The sequence below is a fragment of the Typopeltis vanoorti genome, chromosome 13 (genome assembly GCF_054136105.1).
Source record: "Typopeltis vanoorti isolate ZY-2024b chromosome 13, IOZ_Tvanoo_1.0, whole genome shotgun sequence".
NCBI classification, from domain to species: Eukaryota; Metazoa; Arthropoda; class Arachnida; order Uropygi; family Thelyphonidae; genus Typopeltis; species Typopeltis vanoorti.
Window position 1 is genome coordinate 106,824,322 of NC_143561.1, and position 23,767 is coordinate 106,848,088.

The window sequence follows — 23,767 nt, forward strand, 5'->3', positions numbered from 1 at the left end:
TGCACCACAGCCAAATCATGGTTTTTCATCTGAAGCCTTAACACACATATCCGTCCCCCCCCCCCCAATGGGATCCACTCAGCAACACAGTCTGACAACAGCTGGGGGTTTGTGAGTATCCCCACACCCACCTGAGCAGACATTGTCGGGCTCACACCAGAGTAGTAGAGCTTCCACCCCTTATCCAGGTCGACAGTTCCAGAGTCTCTCCTCTTGGTCGAAGAAAGCCCGACTAAGTCTAGCCGGTAGTGCTTGGCTTCCTCGACCAGTTCCAACTCCTTCCCTGTCAGAGAGAAGATGTTCCAGTTGCCTAATGCCATAGTCTGGTGCCGTTGTCATTGCCATTTCCGTTCTTTTGCAGAACCATTTCTTTGCTCTGCTCCTAAACACCTCCCCAAATGGGTAGCGGGCCCATTGATGGAGTTTCCTCTAGCAGAGTGCTGAGGAGTGGTGTCTAAGGGAGACTGTAACACATTTTTCAAATGGGTCCCTCTGCTTAAAGCCCGAACGCGTCCCTTGGTAACCCACGCAACGGACGATGTGGTATGAACATTTTTTGATGGCCTGATCATGTTACAGTGTTTGATAATGTCCTGTTAGCACAAGACGAAATGACACGGCAAAATAGGAAAGATTCCCCTCGAATACTCTAATAGCATTCGGGGGAAGGAGCGAGAAGAAAGAAAGAAGCAAGGGAGGAAGAGGAGGGACCAGTCTACAGATGTATATAACAGATGTATATTACATGAAGTAGGACATGGTCCAGCATCAGGTACCTCGGGTTTGCCACGCCCGTACTCACTAAAGTGAGACCCTCAGACTATCTCTATCGTTATTACAGCAATATTTTGTGTGGTCTGCACAGCTCTTGCAGTTTTTCATTTTGAACTCAGTTTTTGTACATCAATGATCTTTTCCCATAACAAACATTTCTGAGTCCTGAATTTGCTTAGTTATTTCTAATTCTTTTCAGAGTTTTCTCAATGATGGAAACTAAATTTGTGCATATTTCAAGTGTGGTCAAATCCTGGTCATGTTGCAACAAGCATCTCTCTATCTTTATTACAGCAATATTTTGTATGGTCTGCACAGCTCTTGCAGTTTTTCCTTTTGAACTCAGTTTTTGTACATCAATGATCTTTATTCCTTTCAGATTTCTGAAAGGAATAAAGACCATTTGAAAGGAATCAAGATCATTGATGTATAAAAACAGTCTTAAAGCATTCCGGTTATCACTGAAATTTGAGAATTTATAAAATGCCATCTACTAAATGTTAAGTCAGGGTATTATACTACATTCAGAATATATATTACATCTTGTTAACAGAGTAATCCTAATTCTGTAGTGTAGACATAAGAGTTTAGGCTACTTACAGTGTGTATACAGAATTACTGTTTATGTATAACGTAGCAGGGCTTCTGATCCAGTGCCCAATCCTCACTTTCTCATAATATTGTCCCATTATTTCCTCAAGAATACTGAATGTATGAGCATGGGCTGACATGCTCATACATGACTAAATTAAAATTTAGTTGAACAAATTGTGTTCTGTATTATTTTAAATGCAGGAAAAGTACAATGTGATGTAATGTCATGCTGTCTGAGGCATTGCTTGGTTATAAAAGGTCCCTCACTATTTGATTCTGGGAATCAGGGCAAACATTGAAAAGCCAGCTATTGGAACAAACTCAAACAGAACTTCAGCAGAATTGAAGATAGTTTCATTTCTTCCTGTTGATGCCAATGTTAATGATACCTATCAGATGAATTAAAAAAGTACTATGTTGACATAACTGATGTTACCAAAATGAAAACTAAAACAGGTTTGATACTGCAAAATATAAGATTTATATTCAGAAGTGATGAAAGGAAAGAGTAGTTAAAATGGTGACACTAAACATGAAGATAAAATTCTCAAATGGCAGGCAAGTTCGAAATGGGGAATTCAGCAATTCAAGTTATTTGTACATATGCTTCTAATGAAGAAGTAGTAAAGGAATTTTTCAGTTCATTAGAAAAGACAAAGGAAAAGCTTTTTATTTATTTTTTAATCTAAACAAGAGTTGGAAATGAATTCTAGGCATAGAAATATTTTGGGACTGGAGAAAATAGCAAAGTTAAAATAAGTATTTGCTGGATTTCTGTTCGGGACATCTGTTAGTCATTATTAACACCATCTTTCAATATAAAGATGTGCATAAAATCAAGTGGAGAGATCACACAAAAAATAAGAAAATTCTTGTTGTCTATGTATTGCTGTTCTATGTCATATCTTCACAATGGTTAAGATTGAAGCAAACACCAGGAGTTTGAAATAGGAAGTGATTAACATTTAGTTTTAAGCAAGATAGAAATGAATGTTATGTTGAAAAGAAAATGTGAACATTAAAAAAAAAAAGTTTGAGCAGCTTTGGAGGTGAAACTGCTCAATATAACTTTCTCAAAACAAGAACCAATCCATGGAGACTTGGTGAAATCTGAAGGAAATGTGCTTTTATTCACTGTGAAAGATTTGATGAAACTATTTTGGAGGATGGATAAAGAAAAACCTGAAACTTCTTGGTGGACTTGAAGATAGGGGCGGTAATGGAAAAGAAGTTGTGTCGAAGTTCTTACACACACACAACTTAGATATCTAAGCTGTGTGTGTAAAAAGTAGTGAAGTATAAGTCATGGAAGAACATTGGTAAGAATAGAGAAGATATCATAAAGGTGGCAAATGTTTTGAAGACTTGAAGTGTAAGAAATGAAGGAAAAAAAAATAGGGGTGAAAACTGAAGATAAAGATATTCTGGATGTTTTAATCTATTAGTTTCATGTGTAACATAATGCCATCTTCAGAAGAGTGAAATAAAATAAATTAAAATAGTATTACACTGACTGGGTTTTGCAACAGGCATGCTAACAGTATCAGTAATGTTGAATGTTTGAAATAGACTAACAATGTTGTGTATACACAACTCATGTTATATTATGTTGACTAATGACATGATATATAGAATGTCAAAAATCTTGCACTATGTTTTTGATGTAAGACAACCAAACCTAATGTATTGGAAAGAACCTTTTGTTCATAAGGGTTTTTAAATGATTTTTTGACAAAGCAACCTGTAGTCATTTCAGTATGCATTGTAGAACTTCATGATTTTTCCTTATTGTATGTTGTGCAACTTTTTCTCACTTATGCTTTCTTTCTTTTTTTTTCACCATGTTCTTGATGTGCTTTGATATGCATATCTCTTCTGGTTTGTTTGCCTTATATAGCAAGTTCCACCTAAACCTTGTTAACCCATCTTAATCTTTGAGATCTTGTTCATGATCTCAAAGATACAGTCCACTTTCTCTCCCTTTATCTAGGGATTTTTAAGGGTTTTTCTTATTTTTCTGTTATTTCTTTTTTATCAGAAATTCTGGATATGTATCCTCAAGGGATACTATCATAGTATCCCTTGTAGTATCCTGAAGATACTACATGAAAAGTTTACATCCTATTGACAGCAGACAGACTTGGAAGAAAATTTACCTGCCATGGCTCCAGTATTGTTCGATTTTATATATTGGTCTTCTAAAATACTTTTGACTGCATCAATGAACCAAGATCTTGATCTTCCTTTGGGTCTTTCCCTGCCATCAGACACCAGTTTTGTAACCTCTCCCATTCTGTTTGTTTTCCATATCTCCCCAGCATTTAATAATGTCAAGTTCCTTTCTTAATATTGTCATTTTTAATATGATTCTGCCCATTGATGCTGTCAGCTCACTTCCCTTTTTTTTGGAACTCTCATGTCTTCTCTTCAGTCTTTGAACTTTTTTTATTTCTAGCGCAGCTCTCAGGTCCACAAATTAAAATTGGTTTGAACACTCATATACAGCTCCTTTTTAGCATTTTGATTAATACCCATAGCTAGTCCTTTGTTCTGTTTATAAATTTTCTTTTCAAACTTAAAATACCCTGAACTAATACAGTGTGAGAGGAGGGCAAAAATCTTTTTAGAGATCTTGTTTTTTAAAATGCTGAGAACATCTTGCATTGGAACATTTATAAAGTCCCACAACATCAAAGTTCGCCATAATGTCGGAATTCTTCAGCTTTATATCTTTGATTTTAGAAGCAAAGTCCGTTGAATTTTTAATGTAAGAGGAAGATTTTCCTACTAGACCTTTTTAAGGAGGATGCTACATATTTTTATAATTTATATGTCGGTGAATCAATACTATCAACTATTGCCTGAGCAGACAATTTGCTTTATGCACCTTTGGAAGGCCGTATAATCTTGGAATAAGTGGATATAAGGACTGAAGAGAAAGACGTGCATTTCTTGGAAGTTCTGTTGTCGTCTTAAAGAGATTGTTTGTTTGTTCGATTATGTATTTCTCTCTCTCGTTGGGTCTCAGTCTAGTTCAGAATAGATATCTGATTCTAGTAACGTCAGGATTTTTTCGCAAGAAACTGTTTTATTTAGTACGACTGTTGCATTGCCCTTGTCTGCTTGGAGTAAAACTTAAAAGGAATAGAGCTATTAATATCCTCCAAGCAGACAAGGGCAATGCAACGGTCATAGACCCTTCTCACATCAACAGCAACCTCAGTTATAGTCTACCTGACTACTAGATACTGGTGTACGCGTGAACTCATACGCTCGCATTTGCACAACAACAGAACTACAGAATGGACTATAACGACAATTCAAACTTAACTTCAGTTTACAAGTCTGTTATTATAATGACACAGTGTTTTTATGTTTTTTTTTGAATTTTCTTTAAGTGTTATCTGTTTTCTCGGTTTCAGTCAGTCAAAAAAAAAGATGAACATATCTAATCACCGAGTCAGTGTAACTAATGATCACACACACACACACACACACACATATATATATATATATATATATATATATATATATATTAGCTAACAGATCAGATTTACTTAAATATTTCTCAGATATTGTTATCGTTTTTCTTTCCCATTCTCCCAGAAAAGAAAATGAAGACCACAACTTGTCAACTTTTATGCCGAGCAGTTCTCCTGTTCACTGTTGGTGTAATGTTTGCATTGGTGTTAAATGTGTTGCAAATTGAAAGACACCTCCCATCACTTCATAACAAATTGGCATCAAGACTGATTTATTCTCCTTGGTGGGTCCCTGCAATTTGTGGAACTGCCTCTGGTAAGTATTTCATTAATATTTCATTCTGTATAGTATTCAGGGACCATAAGATGGGGACAATAGTCTGCCATACTCCCTGCTCCCTGAATGTCTATAAAAACCATAGACAGCTTTAATCCATCTATCTCTAACTACCAAGGGTGGAAATTGACTACCCATCAGCCTTTAGAAAACCAGTTGGGGCTTAAATGGCCTTGTCAATTCCCTTTGGGGAAACTACAACAAGGTGATAATGCACTTGACAAGGAAGATGCATATTTAGATTTTGTAAAGGCAAGTGGAGGGAATTATTTAGGCCCCTAAGTGGTAGATGACTTTCATTACTTGGTAAAACATTGCTGCCTTGTTACACTTGCCTGTAGATGGTTATCATGTTTTTCATCTCAGGAGTAGAATAGTGTGCTGAGCAGGTCTAGCAAGGGTGATAGCTTGCTCAGCACACTATAATTAATTAGGGAGCCAGCATCTCCTCCAGGTTGGTTGCTAAATGTTACATGGACCAAACTTGTTGGTAATACTTCAGGGGTCATTCTGACAAGCATGGAAACAATCCTATTGCCCCCTACTACTTCTCTATATTGTGCCTGGAGGAAGTTATTTTATCACAGCTTGCAGGAAGTAATGTTGCCTCCATGCCTGGAGTGGAGTTTGGGCACTCCATTTGTGCAAGTCATATTCACTGGTCCTTCACCCCTATTGCATGACTCTGCTCTGTAAATTTCCACAAATCAGAAATGTAATAAAAATTGCAAAAAAAAAAAAATTATGTAAAACAAAGTTCTTTGCAAAAAAACTTTGACATACTTTTCCAACATCTGGGTACTCTGTAAAAGTATCAGTGATATAAATTAAAGATGCCAAGAAATTATATTCTTGGTTTCACCCTTTATCCAAGTACTGTCAGCAAACAGTTTGAACATGATGTCACTTCACGCCTGGGCGACTTGTATATAGAGGCTGACTACACATCAGTTGCCTTAGTATCCCATAATGCAACACATATCCTTACTGACACATATAATAATGCTATGCATTATGGGAAGGGCCAATACCCGACAGGTTTTGACCTTTATGGAAGTCTCATTAGTTGGGAGCCAGACCCAGAAGTGATACCAAGGTTGAAGTAATGCAGAAGTCATATTTCTATATACAAGTAGCCAAAAGGTGTCACAGCTTATTACTAAAATACTATGAATTATAGATAGCTGTTGAAAGTTTACTTGGTTATACTATAAATTAAAGATGCCAAGAAGTTATATCCCAAGTGTAAAGCAAACAAAGTTTTGTGGGTAAAAGTTTCGTCAGTGGGAGCCAGACCCAGAAGTGATCCCAAGATTGAAGTAATGCAGAAATCATCTTTAGTAATAAAGTGTGGCATCTTTTGGCTACTTGTATATAGGAAGATGACCTATATTACTTCAACCTTGGTATCACTTCTGGGTCTGGCTGATGAGACCTCAATAACGGTTGAAACCGGTCTGGGTAGTGGCCTTTCCGATAATGGCATTATACATGTCTGTAAGGATATGTGCATTATGTTATGGGATACTAAGCCAATTGATGTGCATCATCACTTACAGCGTCTAAATTTTATTTTATTTCTCACTGAACCCCATCTGACATTCTCTACAACTGTAGACATTGTCTTTCTTATTTACATTGTGTATGATGCCTTCCTGACACATCATGCATGATGAGTCACAAAACTATGAACCAGACAGACTTAAATGGATATTGATCTGCACCTTGGAATAATAGATTTCAAATAAAATTATGAAACTTAGTTTTTATAGAGCTGGAACATTTCAGGTACTCGGTCATGAATTAAATAGGTATGAAATGGATATAGTAGCAGAAGAAGAGATGAGATGACTAGGAGAAGGTAATTTAAAGAAAATACAATAAATTTGTTATTGTGGCAGAATCAACTCAGATAAACATGAACTTGGCAGGTTTCAGATCAGAAACATGTTATAATCATCTGTGATTTCAATTTGAAGCATTGAAGAAAGAATAAGTATGTTGAGAATATAAGCAAAATATTTCGAAATTACTTATTAATGTACATATGCCCATAGAAAGTGCAGAAGAGAAAATGATTAATAAATCCTAGAAAAAATACCACAAAGGATATAATTATCGTAATAGGAGATTTCAGTGCAGAAATTGGTAAGGAAATGATTACCAGACATATAGAAATGTTTTGGGAAAATTTGAAGAAAAGTGCAAAGCTAATAATAATAATGGTCAATTTGGCTGCTGGATTTCTGTTCAGGACATGGATTAGTTATTACTAACACCATATTCCAACATAAAAATGTGCACAAATTCACATGGAGACAAGATGCAAGAAATAAGAAAAGTCTCATTGATTGTGTTATAGTTGATTTTGATATTTTCCCACTGGAAGTGATCACCATTTAGTGTTGAATGATAAAATTTCACATTTGGCGTCCGTAGACTCCGTATGGTCACTGCCATACATCACATGATTTTGGCAATGATGTCTTCTCCTAGAATAAGTGGTAGGGTCGCAGATTCCCTTTCTACACAAAGTTTGTAGGACAATCACAAACATCCATCCCCATGGCAGGATTCGAACCCACGGCCTATTGGTTGGAGAGCAGACACGCTTGAATTTCATATTGAAAAGAGTGTGTAAGAAAGTTGTTGAGCAGCTTTCAAAAGTGAATTGTAGACTCATATATATATATATATATATATATATATATATTTATCATTGAAGAGAAAATGAGTTTGAAAGCAAGAAAACCAAACTTTGGAGATCCAGTGGCAAACCCTAAAGAAAATATTAATTGATTCAGCCAGAGAGGCATGGTGAGGTTGTCTGTAAGGATAGAGAGATCAGAACTCCATAGTGGACTCAGAAAGTTGAGGCAGTTAAAAGAAAGGAAGAAAGCATATTGAAAGTTCCTGCAACTAAGTTGGCCTTTTGCTCTTAAAGAATACAGAGAAAAATGTAAGGAAGTTGAAGCACTATAAAATTTGCTAAACAAAAGTCATGTGAAGACTTAAGAATGTATAAAATAAGTATCAGGAAGGTGGTAAATTATTCTGGAGGCTATTAAAAAAGCTTAGAAATGGAGGAAAATGTTTTGTAAAAGGAATTAGAGATGATAAAAGTGACATGAAAACTGAAGAGGTTTGGATTGATTAATTACTAGATGTTTGGATTATTTTCTAGATGTTTGGATTAAATGAAACATGCAGTGTCAGCATGGTGGTGGTAGAAAACTCCAAACAGGGATGCAGTCAGGAATACATAAGTAGAAAAAAGGCAGCTGGAGTATATGAAATTTGATCAGAAATGGAAATACTCAAATATGGAGGTCTAAAAGTTTTACAATAGCTGCATTGCATAATTCAGAAGGTCAGATTTCAGATGAGTAGAGCCCTCATATTACCCAGTACTATGAGAGCAGTAGATGGTGTTTGTAGTGTCATTGTGTGTAGTTGGAAAAATTAAGTAGTAGAGGAGACAGTGAGTCCTTGAAGGTGTCACATGATTATTATTAAAACAGTTCCAGCAGTTTGAAACATTGCCATACATCAGAGCTTCAAACTGTTCACTTCCTGTAAATATAGCATTCAGAAATGAGCTGCTGATGTATTCTGGGTTTCTACATGGTCTCTGATGAGGACATAAGTTTAACACGTTCATTGCCAAGCTGAAAATTGGAATTTCGTGTGGTGGCCAAATTTTTTTTACTTGATAGCGACGTCCACGCGATAACACATGATCGGCCGCTTGGCGAGAACTCGCATCACGCGATATCGCATGATTGGCAATGAACGTGTTAAAACATTGCTTTATAGTTAATGGCAGTTCACTTAATCAAAAGCATTTAATAAAGTGAACGTAAGTGATCATCACAGTTTCTTATTCCTCTTCACTTTCTTGGGGGCATAGGGCCTTGATGATGGATCTCCATCTGACTATCTTGTGCCTGTCTCTTTGTCCAGTTCTTTTCACTCTTTCAGAGCTCTTCTTTTACACTTCACCACCAGTTCATGTTTGGTCTACCTGCCTTCTTCCTTTGTAGATTTTGCTCTAATGCTTGCTTGACTTTCTTTTTCAGGTTTTCTTAATACATGTCCTATCCATTTGTTTGGTTTTTTGCCATAATTCTTTTTTGGATATCTTTTCTGGCCATTGTAAAATTCTTAAATATTTATTTACAAAGTCTGTCTTTTTTTCCTAATTGCTTTTGTTATTGTTGTCCATGTTTCTGATGCATAGAGTAGAACTGATTTAATATTTGTATTAAATAATCTCATTTTGTTTTTTAAATATTTCCTTTGATTTCTGTTTTCTCTAACATGTTAATTGCTCTATCAGATTTTGAATTGGATTTAAACGGTATTTCATCTTTGATGTGAACACAGACTGATAAGAAAATAACTATTTATTAACTTAAAAGCTAATATTTCGCTGGTATTATATCCAGCATCTTCAGAGCACACAAACAAAGTTTGTTACAAATGCGAGACAACCACAATTCGGTGTAACAGTGGGGCTAGTATAAGTAATTGCAGCGTGCAACACAAGACTCAAGTCCTAATACGGCACCATCTAAGTTATTAAAAAAAAAAAAAAAAAAAAAAAACAGTAGTCCAAAGATTTGAAAAAAATATAGTAGTCCAAAGTTTGAAAAAATTAAAATAAATAAATATTAATTTGGTCTTAGGATGACTGTCTACCAAATCTTTGGTAGATTTATACAGCCATACTTGTTAAGGCTTCTGTTGATTCCAGGAACAACCTCTCTGACTTGTAGAAGCTTCCGTGCAGTACTTTTGTTTTTTTTCCAATTGATTCTGTGTGCTGGGGTATCCAAAGCATGGTCTGCCAGACCCGACTTGCCATAACGAAAGTGCCGGATATATTTTTTGTGTTCACTGAGGCGGATGTCCACAGTTCTTCCTGTTTGTCTGTAGTAGGCTTCTCTCCTCCTCTGTTTATTATTGATACCAGGTAATTGAAGCTCTCCAATGCTTCTAGAATTTGACTATCCAATACTGTCTTCTTTTTGTTTCTTTCTTTCATTATTTTCCTTTTTGTTTTAATTTTTTTAATCCAACAATCAAGGTGTTTTCATTGAGTTTTTTTCCCCTCTTCATATGTTGTGTATGTGCCAGTAAACATATCTGCAAAATCCAGATCATGTACTTCTATTAAGTTCCATTGTATTCCTTTTTGCATTTTTCTTAACATTTCTCATAACTCATTTGTATGATTCTATGATTTATATTTTTAATTTTTTTTTTGTGTGTTCATTATTTTACATATGACATTTAATTTTCATATTGCTTCTCTGTCAAAAGCTTTTTCGAAATCAACATAGCTAATATAAAGATTTGACTGCCACTCTATTACTGTTCTATTATTATTCTGAGTGTTGCTATTTGATCGATACATAACATAACCTGTATATCGATCAAATAGTTGGCTCTAAATCCTGCTTGTTTCTCTTAGCTTTTGGTCTGTTTCTTTTTTTATTCTTTCTAATATTATTCTTAATAGTATATTATTTGTGTTTAATAATGATATTCCCTTTAATTACTGCAATCAGTTAATTATTTTTTTTAATCAATAATTCAATATTTCATTTGTCTGGCCATTCTTCCTGCATCCAGGTGTAGAGTATATTCACCGTTAAATCTATATACGCTCTTAATAGTTCATTTTGTATATCATTTGTACTAGCTATTTTTTCATTTTTATTTCTGTTAATGTTTTTTGTATTTCACTTTTTTTTTTGTTTCTATTTTTAATAATATTCTGTTCTGCCTGGTATTTGAATTTCTTTTTCATGTTTTTCCCTGTTCATTATTTCTTTGAAGTATTCTATCCATCTTTCTGTTTTCTTTTTATTATTTTATTTCCTTGTTTGTCTTTAATAATATCTCTTCTTTTATTATCTGTCATTGTTTTCATAATTATAATATTTTCCTACTTTCTAGAACAGCCTTCTTTACACAGCATTCATCTCCAATTCAAGAAATCCTTGCTTATGTACACACATTTATGGTGCTATCATGAGATGGCAAACTTTTACTAAAACTATTCTTGTGGGCTTGAAAGCAATCTGAATTTTATATATCAAATTTTACTATACCTTGCAATTATAGGTATGTTGTATTTATACACTAAGCAAAGGACTGTGAAATTGCTTTTGTGAATACTTTTATAAAAATGTTCTATAGAATACTCTTTTGATATTTTTAAAATTCAAACATATATGCTAATAGTTTGTTTTTCTTTTAGCTGTGATAGGATTGTTATATCCATGTTTGGATCATAAACTAGGAGAACAACAAGCTTATAGCCAAGAATGGGCAAGTGTTATGAGATGTGTTGCAGTATTTGTAGGCATTAATCAAGCTAGTACTGTATCCTTTCCTTCTCAATTTATATATATATATATATATATATATATATATATATATAAAAACAGAATGCATTTCAGAATTGAATTAATTTGATTTTCTAGTGATCAAATAATATTCTCACAACAGGCCCTAATTTAATGTTATGAAATATAGTGATCTAGAATATCAGGAAAAAGTCTTCAATCTACTTTGGATTTTAATTTTCAGTGTTTTAGGTAACTCCTGTTCTGAAAGTTTGCCTACTACATATAAATTACTATATACATAATATTCATCCAAGCTTGATTTGCTTCCTCAGCCTATTCCACTAATTCGAGCCCTACCCAAAGGCCTATGAGTTGTGGAAATACCTTCTGAATATGAATGCTGTGCCGAACAAAGCCGCCTTTTGCAGCTGCCTAGTTTTTAATCCATCTAACTCGAGCACTTCTAGATGTTTTTTCAATGTTTATATATATATATTATTTTTTTTGTGTAGATATGCTGATTTGCATTTTTCTATCTCTCTGACATTTTTTACATTTGTGAAAATAAACGTTTCCACGACAGTAAGTTCTTTTAAAAAAGTAGTTTAATAGTAAAATGCACACTGCTACTAACAGGCATTTCACCTTAGTCCAATTTATGTTGTAAATATTTTTTTTGATTGGGCAAGCAGGAAAGAGGTAGTATTTTAGTGCACTGTTGACATACTAGAGGCTCATTTTAAAATATTTAATTTCATACAATTACCACATAAATAAATGGCATTTGTTTCTTATTTTAAAATTATATAGACCAGCTGTTTCCTTTCATGGTTCCAACATATCTATTAGCCATTTGAATGTACTGATTTCTTTGGTAGCATTGAATGGTTCTGGGAACATAGATGTCATATTCTCAACTTTTTTTTATACAATTTTGGTGATGATCCACTGTTTTAAGAGCTCTATTTATAATCTGTATCTGAGCAATCCTTGCACAATCACAAGAGGCATTGTCATAATCAAATACCTGATATGTACCCTTGGGGGGGGGGATATACAGGATATTAGGATGGTACTATAACAAAAGGTAGTCTGTTCTCTGCCAGGACTCCTATATTTTGTGTACTCCTATATACAGAGCTTATATTTTGGTCTTTTAAGGCACTTTGTATTGTGGTATCAATTTATTTCAATCTGATGAATTCATCTTTTAATGGATCTGTTTTCTGTCATCCTTGCAAAAAAAAAAAGTTTTGCTAACTGTTCCTCTCCCATTAATGACCATAACACCTGAGATTAATTAGTTCTGCTCACACATTTCTGAATGTTAACAATGTCAAATTTATTCCTAATATCCTTATTTTCATGATCCTGACATTGTTGCCATCTGTTCAAGTTTGAAACCAAATTGTTCCTCTAATATTATTGGGGATGTCTTAAATTTAATTTGTCCCTCATGATTCAAATAAATATCCTGCTAACCAAACACATGACATGTCTATATTTTTGGGGTCGGTCTTATTGCCCTTATGGAAGGATGATAAATATGACAAGATCCATTCATAATAGATATCCTCACCTGCAGTCACTTTGTTCAATTGTCAGGTCCTGTAATACTCTACTACCCCATACTACCATCAACCATTTCTCCGAGATCTTCAAAATATTCCTCCTTTTCATCAAGTGAGACATCATCACATGGGAGCACAATGTCTAATAATGAAAAATTCCAGTCCATGTTCTTCAAGATTTACTTTTATAAACCTTTCATTTACTGCTTCCCAACTTTTTACTTGGTTCTTCCATTTGCTTTTTATGAGGATAGATATTCCCACTTTATCCCTTCTGCTTTTATCCACTTCACTCCATATATGTAGATATTTACCCATTATTTCAAAACCTTTACTTTTTTTCCTTATTTCTGTTAGGACCATAGCATCTGCATTTTGTTTTTCAAGTTCCTGAATTATTTCATGATATTTAGTATTTAAATTTTGTACATTCCATGTCCCAAAAATCATTGTCTATTTCTTGCAAAGTAGTTGCCGAAAAGATCTGCCGGTATATTTCCTTCCTTTCTGAGATTCAGAGTAATATTATTTTTATCCATACAAGGAGCTGGCCTATTATCAAATCCCCCAACCTGGTAGACCAGGGTTTGATTTCAGTTACCTTCTTTTAGGTATGTTGCTGACCAAGGCTGTAGCGAGTCATACCTACTCTATCCAGGAATTGAGTCGAAAAAGAGACCTCTAGCCCTCGAATACTCTAATAGCATCAGAGTTGGAAGAAAACAAGCCAGTTAGAGAGAGAGAGAGAGAGACCAAATAAAATAGATAAAAGAAAGTCTGACTCAAAGAAAGCAAAAGAACTGAGCAGACCAAGCTAGAGGACTATGGAAAGTCAATTTTCTTGCTATCCAGTTGATAGTCCTCTGTTGGGATCCATGGGTCCTTATTCATTATATTTGGACCACCTCACCATATCTGGTGCGATCTCTAATCTGTAACTTGGAGACCTTACATTAGTATTTACAGACATTACGTTACATTAGAGAAATTTTATTAGTATTATTACACTATTAATTAGCAAAGGTTTATAGTTTTACTAAGTATTCAATTTTTTATGTATTTTAATAAATGAAGTTTTTATCTGTGTATGCGCATATTTAAATTAATACTGTATTTCTTATGGGAATAAGAATTATCATATGTAGATATTATGGCATAACACATTTTGAATAAAAGTTGTTTATATTTTGCATCTGCCCCCTGAAAGGTAGGAGTCTAGTATATTAGTACTTGGTTTAAGCAAAGCATTAGATGATCTGTGGACCTGCTCTAGAAACAAAATATTTCTTCAGGCTCTTTTTTTATCCAATTAAACAAAAAATATTTTAATTTAAACTAATGAAGGCACATATATCCAGTTCATTGTTGTTGACTTCCTGCCTCTAGGTCATGGGCATTTTATTATTTTAATGTGGTAGCACTAGCATGTTTAAGGAAGACAAAACTAATTAATAAGTAGGTAGGATAATTAGCCAAAAGCAGTGGTTGATTTAGATGTGAAGACTGATATTAATGATAATTACTCATAATATCATACTGATATAAAAATAATTACTCATTAAACTGAAAGACCACTACAAGGGTCTTTTATCCATTGTAAATATGATATAAATATGCAAAATACCTGTGTAGCTCAGCGGATGTGGCGTTTGCACACCGCTGCGCTTGGCCGCACGAAGGAAGACTTGGTTTCGAGTCTAGTCGGCGACTAGAGGAAATTTTTCTAAGCCTTTTTTCGACCGGTTCCCGAGTTAGTTGATCTCTGGCACGGGCAAGCAGGTTTTTCCTCCCGGAAACTCGGGTTTTTCGTCCTGTAAACTCAAGAAAATCGACCGTAGAACCCACATTATTTCAGACATTAAATATATTGTGTTAGGGACCACGAGATGGCGGCACATTTGAGCCGTTTCTCTTCACTGCGTACCGCTTAATTAGTGATAGCCTTGGGCCATCTGTCTCTGATTGGGTACCGGTGGAGATTGAACTGCCCACTCAGTCTCCAAAAGTTAGATAGGGCTAAATGGCCTCGCCTACTCCCGTAAACGGGAATAAAAAGGCGTTAGCTGATTTTTTTTTAGCTGATATGCAAAATACAACATTCAAACCATTTCCATGACCATCTTACCCAACGTCCATTTTTGTGGATGTTGGGTAAGATGATCTTGGAAAGTTTAATAGCTGCATATAGTTCTTTTCATTAGCTTTACTTAGAAGTGCATAACATTCTTCAAGTAACATTTTGAGTCATATACTGTGCTTTCTTCAATTCTAACTGCTGACTTTTAACTTAAATAAAGACTAAGTATTGCTTGATATAATGCCCCACTGACACCATACAACTGTAGTGTTTTGAATAGCTTCTCTCTTGGCACCTTGTCATATGCCTTTTCCAGATCGACAAAACTTAAATACAGATCGTTGTTATATTCCCATGATTTCTCAACAATTTGTCGTAAAGTGAAAATCTGATCCTGACAGCCTCTGTTTGGCCTGAATCCAGCTTATTCTTCACCAAGCTTCTCTTCCACAATCCTTCTCAAGTATACTTGCATAAATCTTACCAGGAACACTCAATAGAGAAGCACCTCTGTAATTCTCACATTCAGTTTTATTTCCCTTTTTATGTATGGGTACTATGAGAGCTCTCTACTCGAATCATTTGGAATTTGTCCCTCTGTCCAGGCCTTGTGAACTACGCAGTGCAGCCACTGTAAGACTTTTATACCTCCATACTTGAGCATTTCTGGTCGAATTCATCTACTCCTGCTGCCTTTCCACATTTCAGGCCTTTGATGGCTTTTTCTACTTCAAGTATGGATATGTATTCCTGACTGCATGCCTGGTCAGTGTTTATTATCACTGACCAGGCATGCAGTCAGGAATACTGTGCTGTCACTAATTGTTTCATTTAGCAATTTGTCGAAGTAATTACTCCATATATCTTTTTCTCCAGTTTTAATGTCACCTTTATCATCTCTAATTCCTTTTACAGCACTCTTTCCTCCATTTCTGAGCAGCTTCAATAATCTCCAGAATATCTTGCCACCTTCTTGATATTTATTTTCTATATTCTTACCAAAGTCTTCTCATGACTTTTGTTTAGCAAGTTTTCCTTGGTGTTTAGCTTTCTTACATTTGTCTCTGTATTGTCTAAAAGCACAAGCTGACTTATTTGCCAGGAACTTTTGATATGTTTTCTCCTTTTATTTCACTGCCTCATTAACTTCCTGTGTCCACCATGGAATTCTGATTTTTCTATCCTTGCAGACAACCTCACTACATGCCTCTCTGGCCGAATCAATCAATGTTTTCTTCAGGGCTTGCCATTGAATCTCCAAGGTTTGGTTCCTGTTCTCAAACTCTTTCATTTTTTCTTCTGTCATGTTTGTGTATTTTAGTCTACAGTTCACATCTGAGAGCTGCTCAACTTTTATTCACTTTAAAACTTTATATGTTATTCTTTTCATTATGAAATTCAATTTTATCCTACTCAAGACTAAATGGTGATCACTTCCTATTTCAAATCCTCTGTACACTCTAGTGTCCTGCACCAGGGAGAAGACATCACTATCAACAATAACATGGTCAGTGAGACTTTTCTTATTCTTTGCCTCTTCTCTCAATGTGAATTTGTGCACATTTTTATGTTGAAACATTGTGTTAGTAATAACCAGTCTATTGTCCTAAGCAAAAATCCAACAGGTATTTGCCATTATTATTAGCTTTGCACTTTTCTCCAAATTTTCCCAAAATATTTTTGTATGTCTAAAATCATTTCCTTCTCTGCTATTTAGATCTCCAACAAGGACAAATTTTTCATTGTGTCATTTGCTTTCTCTAAAGCTTCAAAAAATTCCTCCACTTTCTACTTTAGTAGAACCCTTTGTGGGAATATAGGCACAAATAAGTCTCATTGTCCATTTCCCCATTCTGATAATTGCTTGCATCACTCTACTTGAAATTGATTGCCATTCAAGAAGATTAGCCTTGTATTTAGTGTTGAATACTATGGCTACTCCTTTTCCTTGATTGTCATTGCCTGAATATAACATTTTGTATTTATTGCTCAGATAGATCTCACCAGTTTGTCTTTTTTGTTTCAGTCACCCCTATTATGTCAATCTGGTATACTTATCCAATTCCTCAACTCGCTCCATTTCTTTGCCATTCAGGCTTCTTATATCAATAGTATCGATTTTTAACTCTTGTGATGTTGAGTTGGAGTGTGTTTTAGGATTTATCCAGTAGCTGACTTTTCACTGTTCGCCCTAGTTCCTTGGCAAAAATAACGGGGGGCCTTGTGAAACTGGGCGACGACCCAACCAGCATAAAATTCTGTAATGTTGTATATCAATCAATAAATGATGGTTTAAGCCAATAAGAATACAATTTGGTTGGCTAAATCCCAAATTGTCAGCCCCGTCCTCATTCCTTCAGTATCCAGGTGGATACCTAACAGGGTCCACCACGAGAAGGTGAGGATTGGATATTAGGTCAGAAGACCTGGTCAGTTCTCCGCATTCCTTTTAAAGACTATATGGAGGTCTCCTCTCATTTATACAGCTTTGACCCTTAAGCACCCCCCCCCCCATATAAAAATGACTGCATTATATTACTATAGAGCAGAATAGAAATAACTATTGCACCATATCAATTTTAAAGAAATAGTTAACTGTGGGTATATGTCAGTGTATATTTTGTGTGAATCCCACCCTCAAAAAAATGCTGTAAAGCCGTAGTATATTAGCACATTTATCCTTACTGTATTAACTGTGGATAGGATAAGGGTTAAGTAATCCCAAAACACTTTAGAGAAGAATTATGGAACTTTAGGAATTTCAAGTCATTCCTGTTGGTCTCACACCTGACACTGAAATTTGTTACCACCTGAGGACATTCACAAACATCCACATTTGCAATGGGACTTTACCATAGTCTATTGCAGACTAGAAGCACTGTTTATTCTGCTAGCTAGGCTGGCAGATAGTATGATGATGCATTTGCAACAATACAAATAGAAAGATTTTGAATAATATTGCTACATTGTTTTAAATATGAATAAAGAGAAGTCTAAATCTAGAAAATGGAAAAGTTTTTCATATTTGATGGAAGTAAGTCTGTAATTATGTTTCATGCATGATAACAGTGTTGACTTCATTTATTTATTTATTTTGTTCTTGTATTGTTTGCATGGATGAAAGTATAAAGTAATTAACTGGAAGTATAAAAATATTTTGTTATCATTAGCTTTTGCACTTGCCTTTTTGTTTATGCAAATAATAATATATACCAGAAGTAAATTGAATCATGTAATTCTCTTATGCATTATCTCCTTAATTAATATATTAGAAAATTGACTTCACTAGTAATCTGCAACTTTCATTCTCTCTTGCAATTCTGTCTATTGCATTATGGTGGTATTTTGATCGCACTCGCAGTGGCCTTGGCATGAGTGTCATAATTGCTGTATTAGCAACATTTGTTACTCAGTTGCTAGTTTACCATGGAGTTTGCATGTAAGTTACTTGTTGATTTTTGCTTAATGAAAGTTTACTGTCTATTAAGTATGACTAGTGAATACGTTGTCAATTCTAAAGCCTTTAAAAAAAATAAATCATTGCCAATTCTAATGAACAGTAATTATGGAACAATGAATTCTGTTTAGAGCTTATTTAGTCAAGTATTTTTATAAAGCATTTTGGAGCACCATCCTGAGGGCAGTATTGAATGATTTGTGTTCAGAAGTAAAATCATGCCTTGAGCAAAAGAAAAACTTAAATTCTTTATTGCTGAGCAGGTGATATTTGCTATGTTATTTGTATTTGCAGGTTATATTTGTAAATTTCTTACAGGCCATATCTAAGTCTCTTTCCAGTTATCTAGCATTGAAAGATGACTGTCATGACCCTTGGTAGCCATCTCAATATCATCCTTTTCTGTCAGGCATTGTTAATCACCATACTGGCACCGATATGTTTGCATCCATGTTTTGAATTACATGTAAAGTATCCACTGAAATTTTATGAATGGGAAGCATAAATCTTTGATTAATTGTTTACATTTTGTGATCCACTGAATTTTTCTTATAACAGTAGCTGCACATTACGAATTCCACATTTTTTTACCACTAGATATTGTTTTATCAGTTATTGAGTTCACCATTTTTGCAAGAGGGCATTTTTACTTTCCATTCTAGTTTCCAATAAATCTCTGGATTTATGGGAATATTCAGTCTTCTACATACTGTAAATTTACAAGTCTCCTTCCATCTGGTTTTCACAAGTTACTGACTTTTTTTCCTGTGCTCTTCAAAGGATATTTTTTTCCCTTTTGTCCTATACTTGTTCCTGCAATGGATGTCACGCTAGGGAAGATTTGTAATTGTATTCTTAGAACATCTGAATTACATAAAATTCCACATGTTGGATGAGTAAAGTTTTTGTGTATAATGCTGTTTTTCACATGGAGGTTGCATTGGAAAAATACTCCTGTATTTAAAAGCCATGTAATTTTTTTTTTAGTTATGAGAAAAGATATATGAAGTTCTGATTCATCAGAATAACCTAAATAAGAATGACAGCATGAAACTTTCCTAGTTTTGAGAAATTAACTTAGATACATACTCCTCCTCACCAATGTTACTAGTTATTTTTTGATTAAACTAATGAATAAAATGTTCTCTAATGGATATTATGCTTTCAAAACACACAGTTGAAGCACACAAGCATGCACATCAGGATATGCATGCTTTTTCCTTCTTGACTTTAACCATCAGAATTTTTATATCCATTGAAACTTGGTTAAAATGCTCTTGTTTAGCTTGTAACTAGCATCTTACTCATTCATCTTATTCTTCTACATCAGGGGTTCCCAACTTCTGTTCTGCTGAACCCTGGGGTTCCGCAATATAATTAGTTTTTGAGTTCTGATTGATAGTTTAAAATATGTATGAAAAATTTTATTTAAATAAAGATTCTATTTCAATAAAATCCATTGAGTCAAGTGATGGATGAATGAATCAAATACTTGCATTCGATTCTAGTTGAGTCATATCCCCTGACGAAATCAGTAGTAAGGTGGGGCAGCATACGAGCAGGCATCTCAGTCATAGATCAGTGGTGTTTTGCACTGCGATCATTTTGTAATGTCTTATATACTTTTCATATTAAAATAAAGTGGGCATATTATTACAATTGTGTATACCCAAAATTAAAATATCATGGATCGTTGGTTGAGAGGAGCTTTTAAAAAAAAGTTTACGTGTTTCTTGGTACTAGAAACACGTAAACTGTAAAAATAAGCAAGCAGTTATTACGTGTTTCTAGTACTAAGGAGACTGATAAAGCAGATACTGATGAAAATACAGATCAAGACACTAGCATTACTTGTATAGCAGATGAATCGAGGTAAAGGGAAGTGTTGTTTATATCATGAAAATTATGGAAACAACTACCGTGTGTTAGAGTAAAACTTTAGTTTTATACAAACCAAAATAAACACTCGATATTTCGACCCTCACATTAAGGTCATCATCTGGGGTATATACACACACAGATATATGCATAGAAACAAGCTGCACTACAATCTACATGCCGTGCTAAAGTTACTGACCAACAGTTACAGCTATTGGCTTGACCTCTGGTGGGAAAAAAAACCTTACTACATCAAAGCTAGAGTCCTATTATTATTGTTTTCTATTAGGTTACAAAATTAAATTAAGCTGGAGAGCAACATTTTTACAAAAAGGAAAAAAAAAATAAATAAAAATAAAAGATTACTGATATATTTATATATATAAATTACAACCAACTGTGGAAGGGATAGTGGCCAGTAAAAGCTGAAAAATTGCATCTTAACATCAGGGTTTGCTGGAAACTAAGTGGACTGAATGTGTGCCATCCAAATTTTTAGGATTTTTATGCCACCATTATTATTAAGATTAGGGTGGTTAATCAAAATTTCACAGGCTTCTTTAAATTTCCGTTCATACCAGGTTTTTCTATGATGTAATGAGTAAGTACTTTTCCAATCAATTTGATGTAGGGTTTTAAGAGCATGATCTTGAGAGGCCTGCTTCACCAAAATTGTTAAATTTAATGTGTCGTTTGTGTCTTTTTTACGGATAGGGATTGTACGTCCAGTTTCTCCAAGTTACAGGTGCAATAGATGCAATAAACTCCACAGGATATGACATTGGGGTAAGAGGATCCTTAGAGGAGTTGAATATGTTTTTTAATTTTAAAGGTGGTTTAAAAAGTGGCATTAAGATTATAATGGTGTAGGATTCTATTAATTTTTTTCTGATAACCCTTTAAAAAACTTCGTTAAAGTTTTATGAAGAAGTTTATTAATAGTATTTTTGCCATTATTTATAAATGTATTGCTAATAATTTTTAATTCTTGTTTTTGAGGGTGTTAATGACCCCAGATTTTTGCGAAGGGTGGTGATATGGGTTTGCATGTATATATTGGCAGGTATGTGAAGGATATGCAGCCTAAGGGAAGACATGTGACTAGTGTATTCAGGAAAGGGGGAGAGTTCTGATTTTCAATTTCAATAGTAAATGTGTGCACTCATGTTTCTTGTTCAGGTAGCTAAGGAATGTGTTTAAAGTTTGGCGATTGTGTGGCCAGATAATGAAAACATCGTCAACGTATCTAAACCAAACTGTAGTTTTTAGAAGTGATAATTAGGACTGTCTATTCCCTCAACTATCGGCTGAAGCAGAATGTTATGTTTGTGTACTTTTGGGATACCATATATTCTGGGAGAATGGGCGTAATAGGGTATAAGTTTTTAACAGTGTCTGACGACCAAGAAGTGACAGACTAAAGTAATTTCACTTTTGTTTTCTTTATCCTGTTCATCGGAATATAGTTCACAAGCTGATAGATCTGAGACTAGTTGATTCATCTGATGGATGTAAGTTGATCTGTCAAGGATGACTATTGCATTACCTTTCTCTGATCTTGTTATAATTATATCTTGATTAGTTCTTAATGACTTGATTGCTGCTAGTTCTGTTGAAACTTCAAGTGTTTATTTTGGTTTATATTAAATTAAAGTTTTACTCTAACACAGTAGTTGTTTTCATGATGTGTTCTGATCACCATGTAAGCATGAAGGAAAGGAAGTGTTGTTTCTCAATATTAAAACATTGTAAAGTCATAAAAACAAACTTAAATAGGTCTAGTTATTTATTACTCAGATTCACGACCACAGGAAATCCTGAGGCCCCTGATGCGCTATTTATATTGCGCAATAAGATTTTATCAAATAATTTGTTAACATGAGCTGAATTGCACAGATATTTTGAAACGAACCACTCAGAATATAAAAATAAAGAATAAAGATAAAAAATTTTTGAAAGAAAACATGAGTTTCTTGACAAAACTAAACATTTTATCTGAAAATGTTGTCAGATAATGAAAGGACAACAGTGGCTTTCTACAAAGTAATCTACCATGAAGCACATAATTTCTAAAACTCATAAAACCATGCATCAAAGATATTGTTCAGTATATGTTTGATGAGAAATCCTGTCAACAAATTGATAAAATTTCTTTCTCAAATAATAGTTTCATACAGAATTCATGAAATGGCTTAGGATATTGAGCAGGAACTTATTTTAAAACTTCAGTAATGTGATGCGTACACTTTACAATTAGATGAGACAATGGACGTTGCAAGCCTATCAATTTTATTAGTTTTCGTTCTTTATTAATACAATAGGTCTATTGAAGAAGACATGTTACTCTGTGTAAAAATTTATAAACCAATACAACAGGAGAAATGATATCTAAATGTATCGACGATTTTATGAAGACTCGTGAAATAAGTTTGGAGAAATGTGTCCATGTATGTAGCGATGGTGCGAAGTCGACAGGACTTGTGCAAGAGGCAGTAAAATGAATTAGTCATCCCTCGACTTATGCCAGGGTTCCGTTCCATCCGGCAGGATGTAAGTCGATACATTAAATCAACAGAGTTGTAGGAATTAGGGACTTAACAGTAAAAAGCATACTGTCATTTTAATTTTTAAACCTTATAATAAAACTGTACACTGCTTTACTGTCACTATAAAACAGGAGAATAATCACCCAAATCTTCTCCACAATCACATCTTCATTACTTTCCCTATGTGAAGGACCAGAAGGATTTAGCCGACCAAATTGTATTCTTATTGGCTTAAACCAAAATACAAAATGATGGTACAACATGACAAAATTTCATGCTGGCTGGGGCATCGCCCGGTTAAACAAGACCTCCGTTGTTTTCGCCAGGGAACCAGGGCGAAAAGTCAGCTACTGGAAAAAATCTGAAAACACACCACAACTCAACATCACCAGAGTTAAAGATTGGTGCTATCAACATAAGAAGCTGGAATGGCAAAGAAATGGAGCTAGCTGAGGAATTAGATAAGTACCAGATCGACATAATAGGAGTGACTGAAACAAAAAAGACAAAAACTGGTGAGATCTTTTTGAGCAATAAATACAAAATGTTATATTCAGGCAATGACATTCAAGGAAAAGGAGTAGCTATAGTATTCAACACTAAATACAAGGCTAATATTCTTGAATGGCAGGCAGTCTCAAGCAGAGTGATGTGGGCAAATATGGGGAACTGGACAATGAGACTTATTTGTG

General features: G+C 34.5%; 1 protein-coding gene across 1 annotated transcript in view; it reads left to right on the forward strand.

Annotated features, from left to right (window-relative positions):
* Nucleotides 1-23,767, forward strand: part of LOC150100443 (insulin-induced gene 2 protein-like) — a 50,785-nt gene that overhangs the window by 16,266 nt on the left and 10,752 nt on the right. Inside the window, exons 2-4 of the mRNA XM_090402582.1 lie at nt 4,975-5,166; nt 11,456-11,580; nt 18,467-18,633. Coding sequence (XP_090258708.1) covers nt 4,983-5,166; nt 11,456-11,580; nt 18,467-18,633 — 476 coding nt within the window. The 5' untranslated portion in view covers nt 4,975-4,982. The remainder of the gene's footprint in view (nt 1-4,974; nt 5,167-11,455; nt 11,581-18,466; nt 18,634-23,767) is intronic.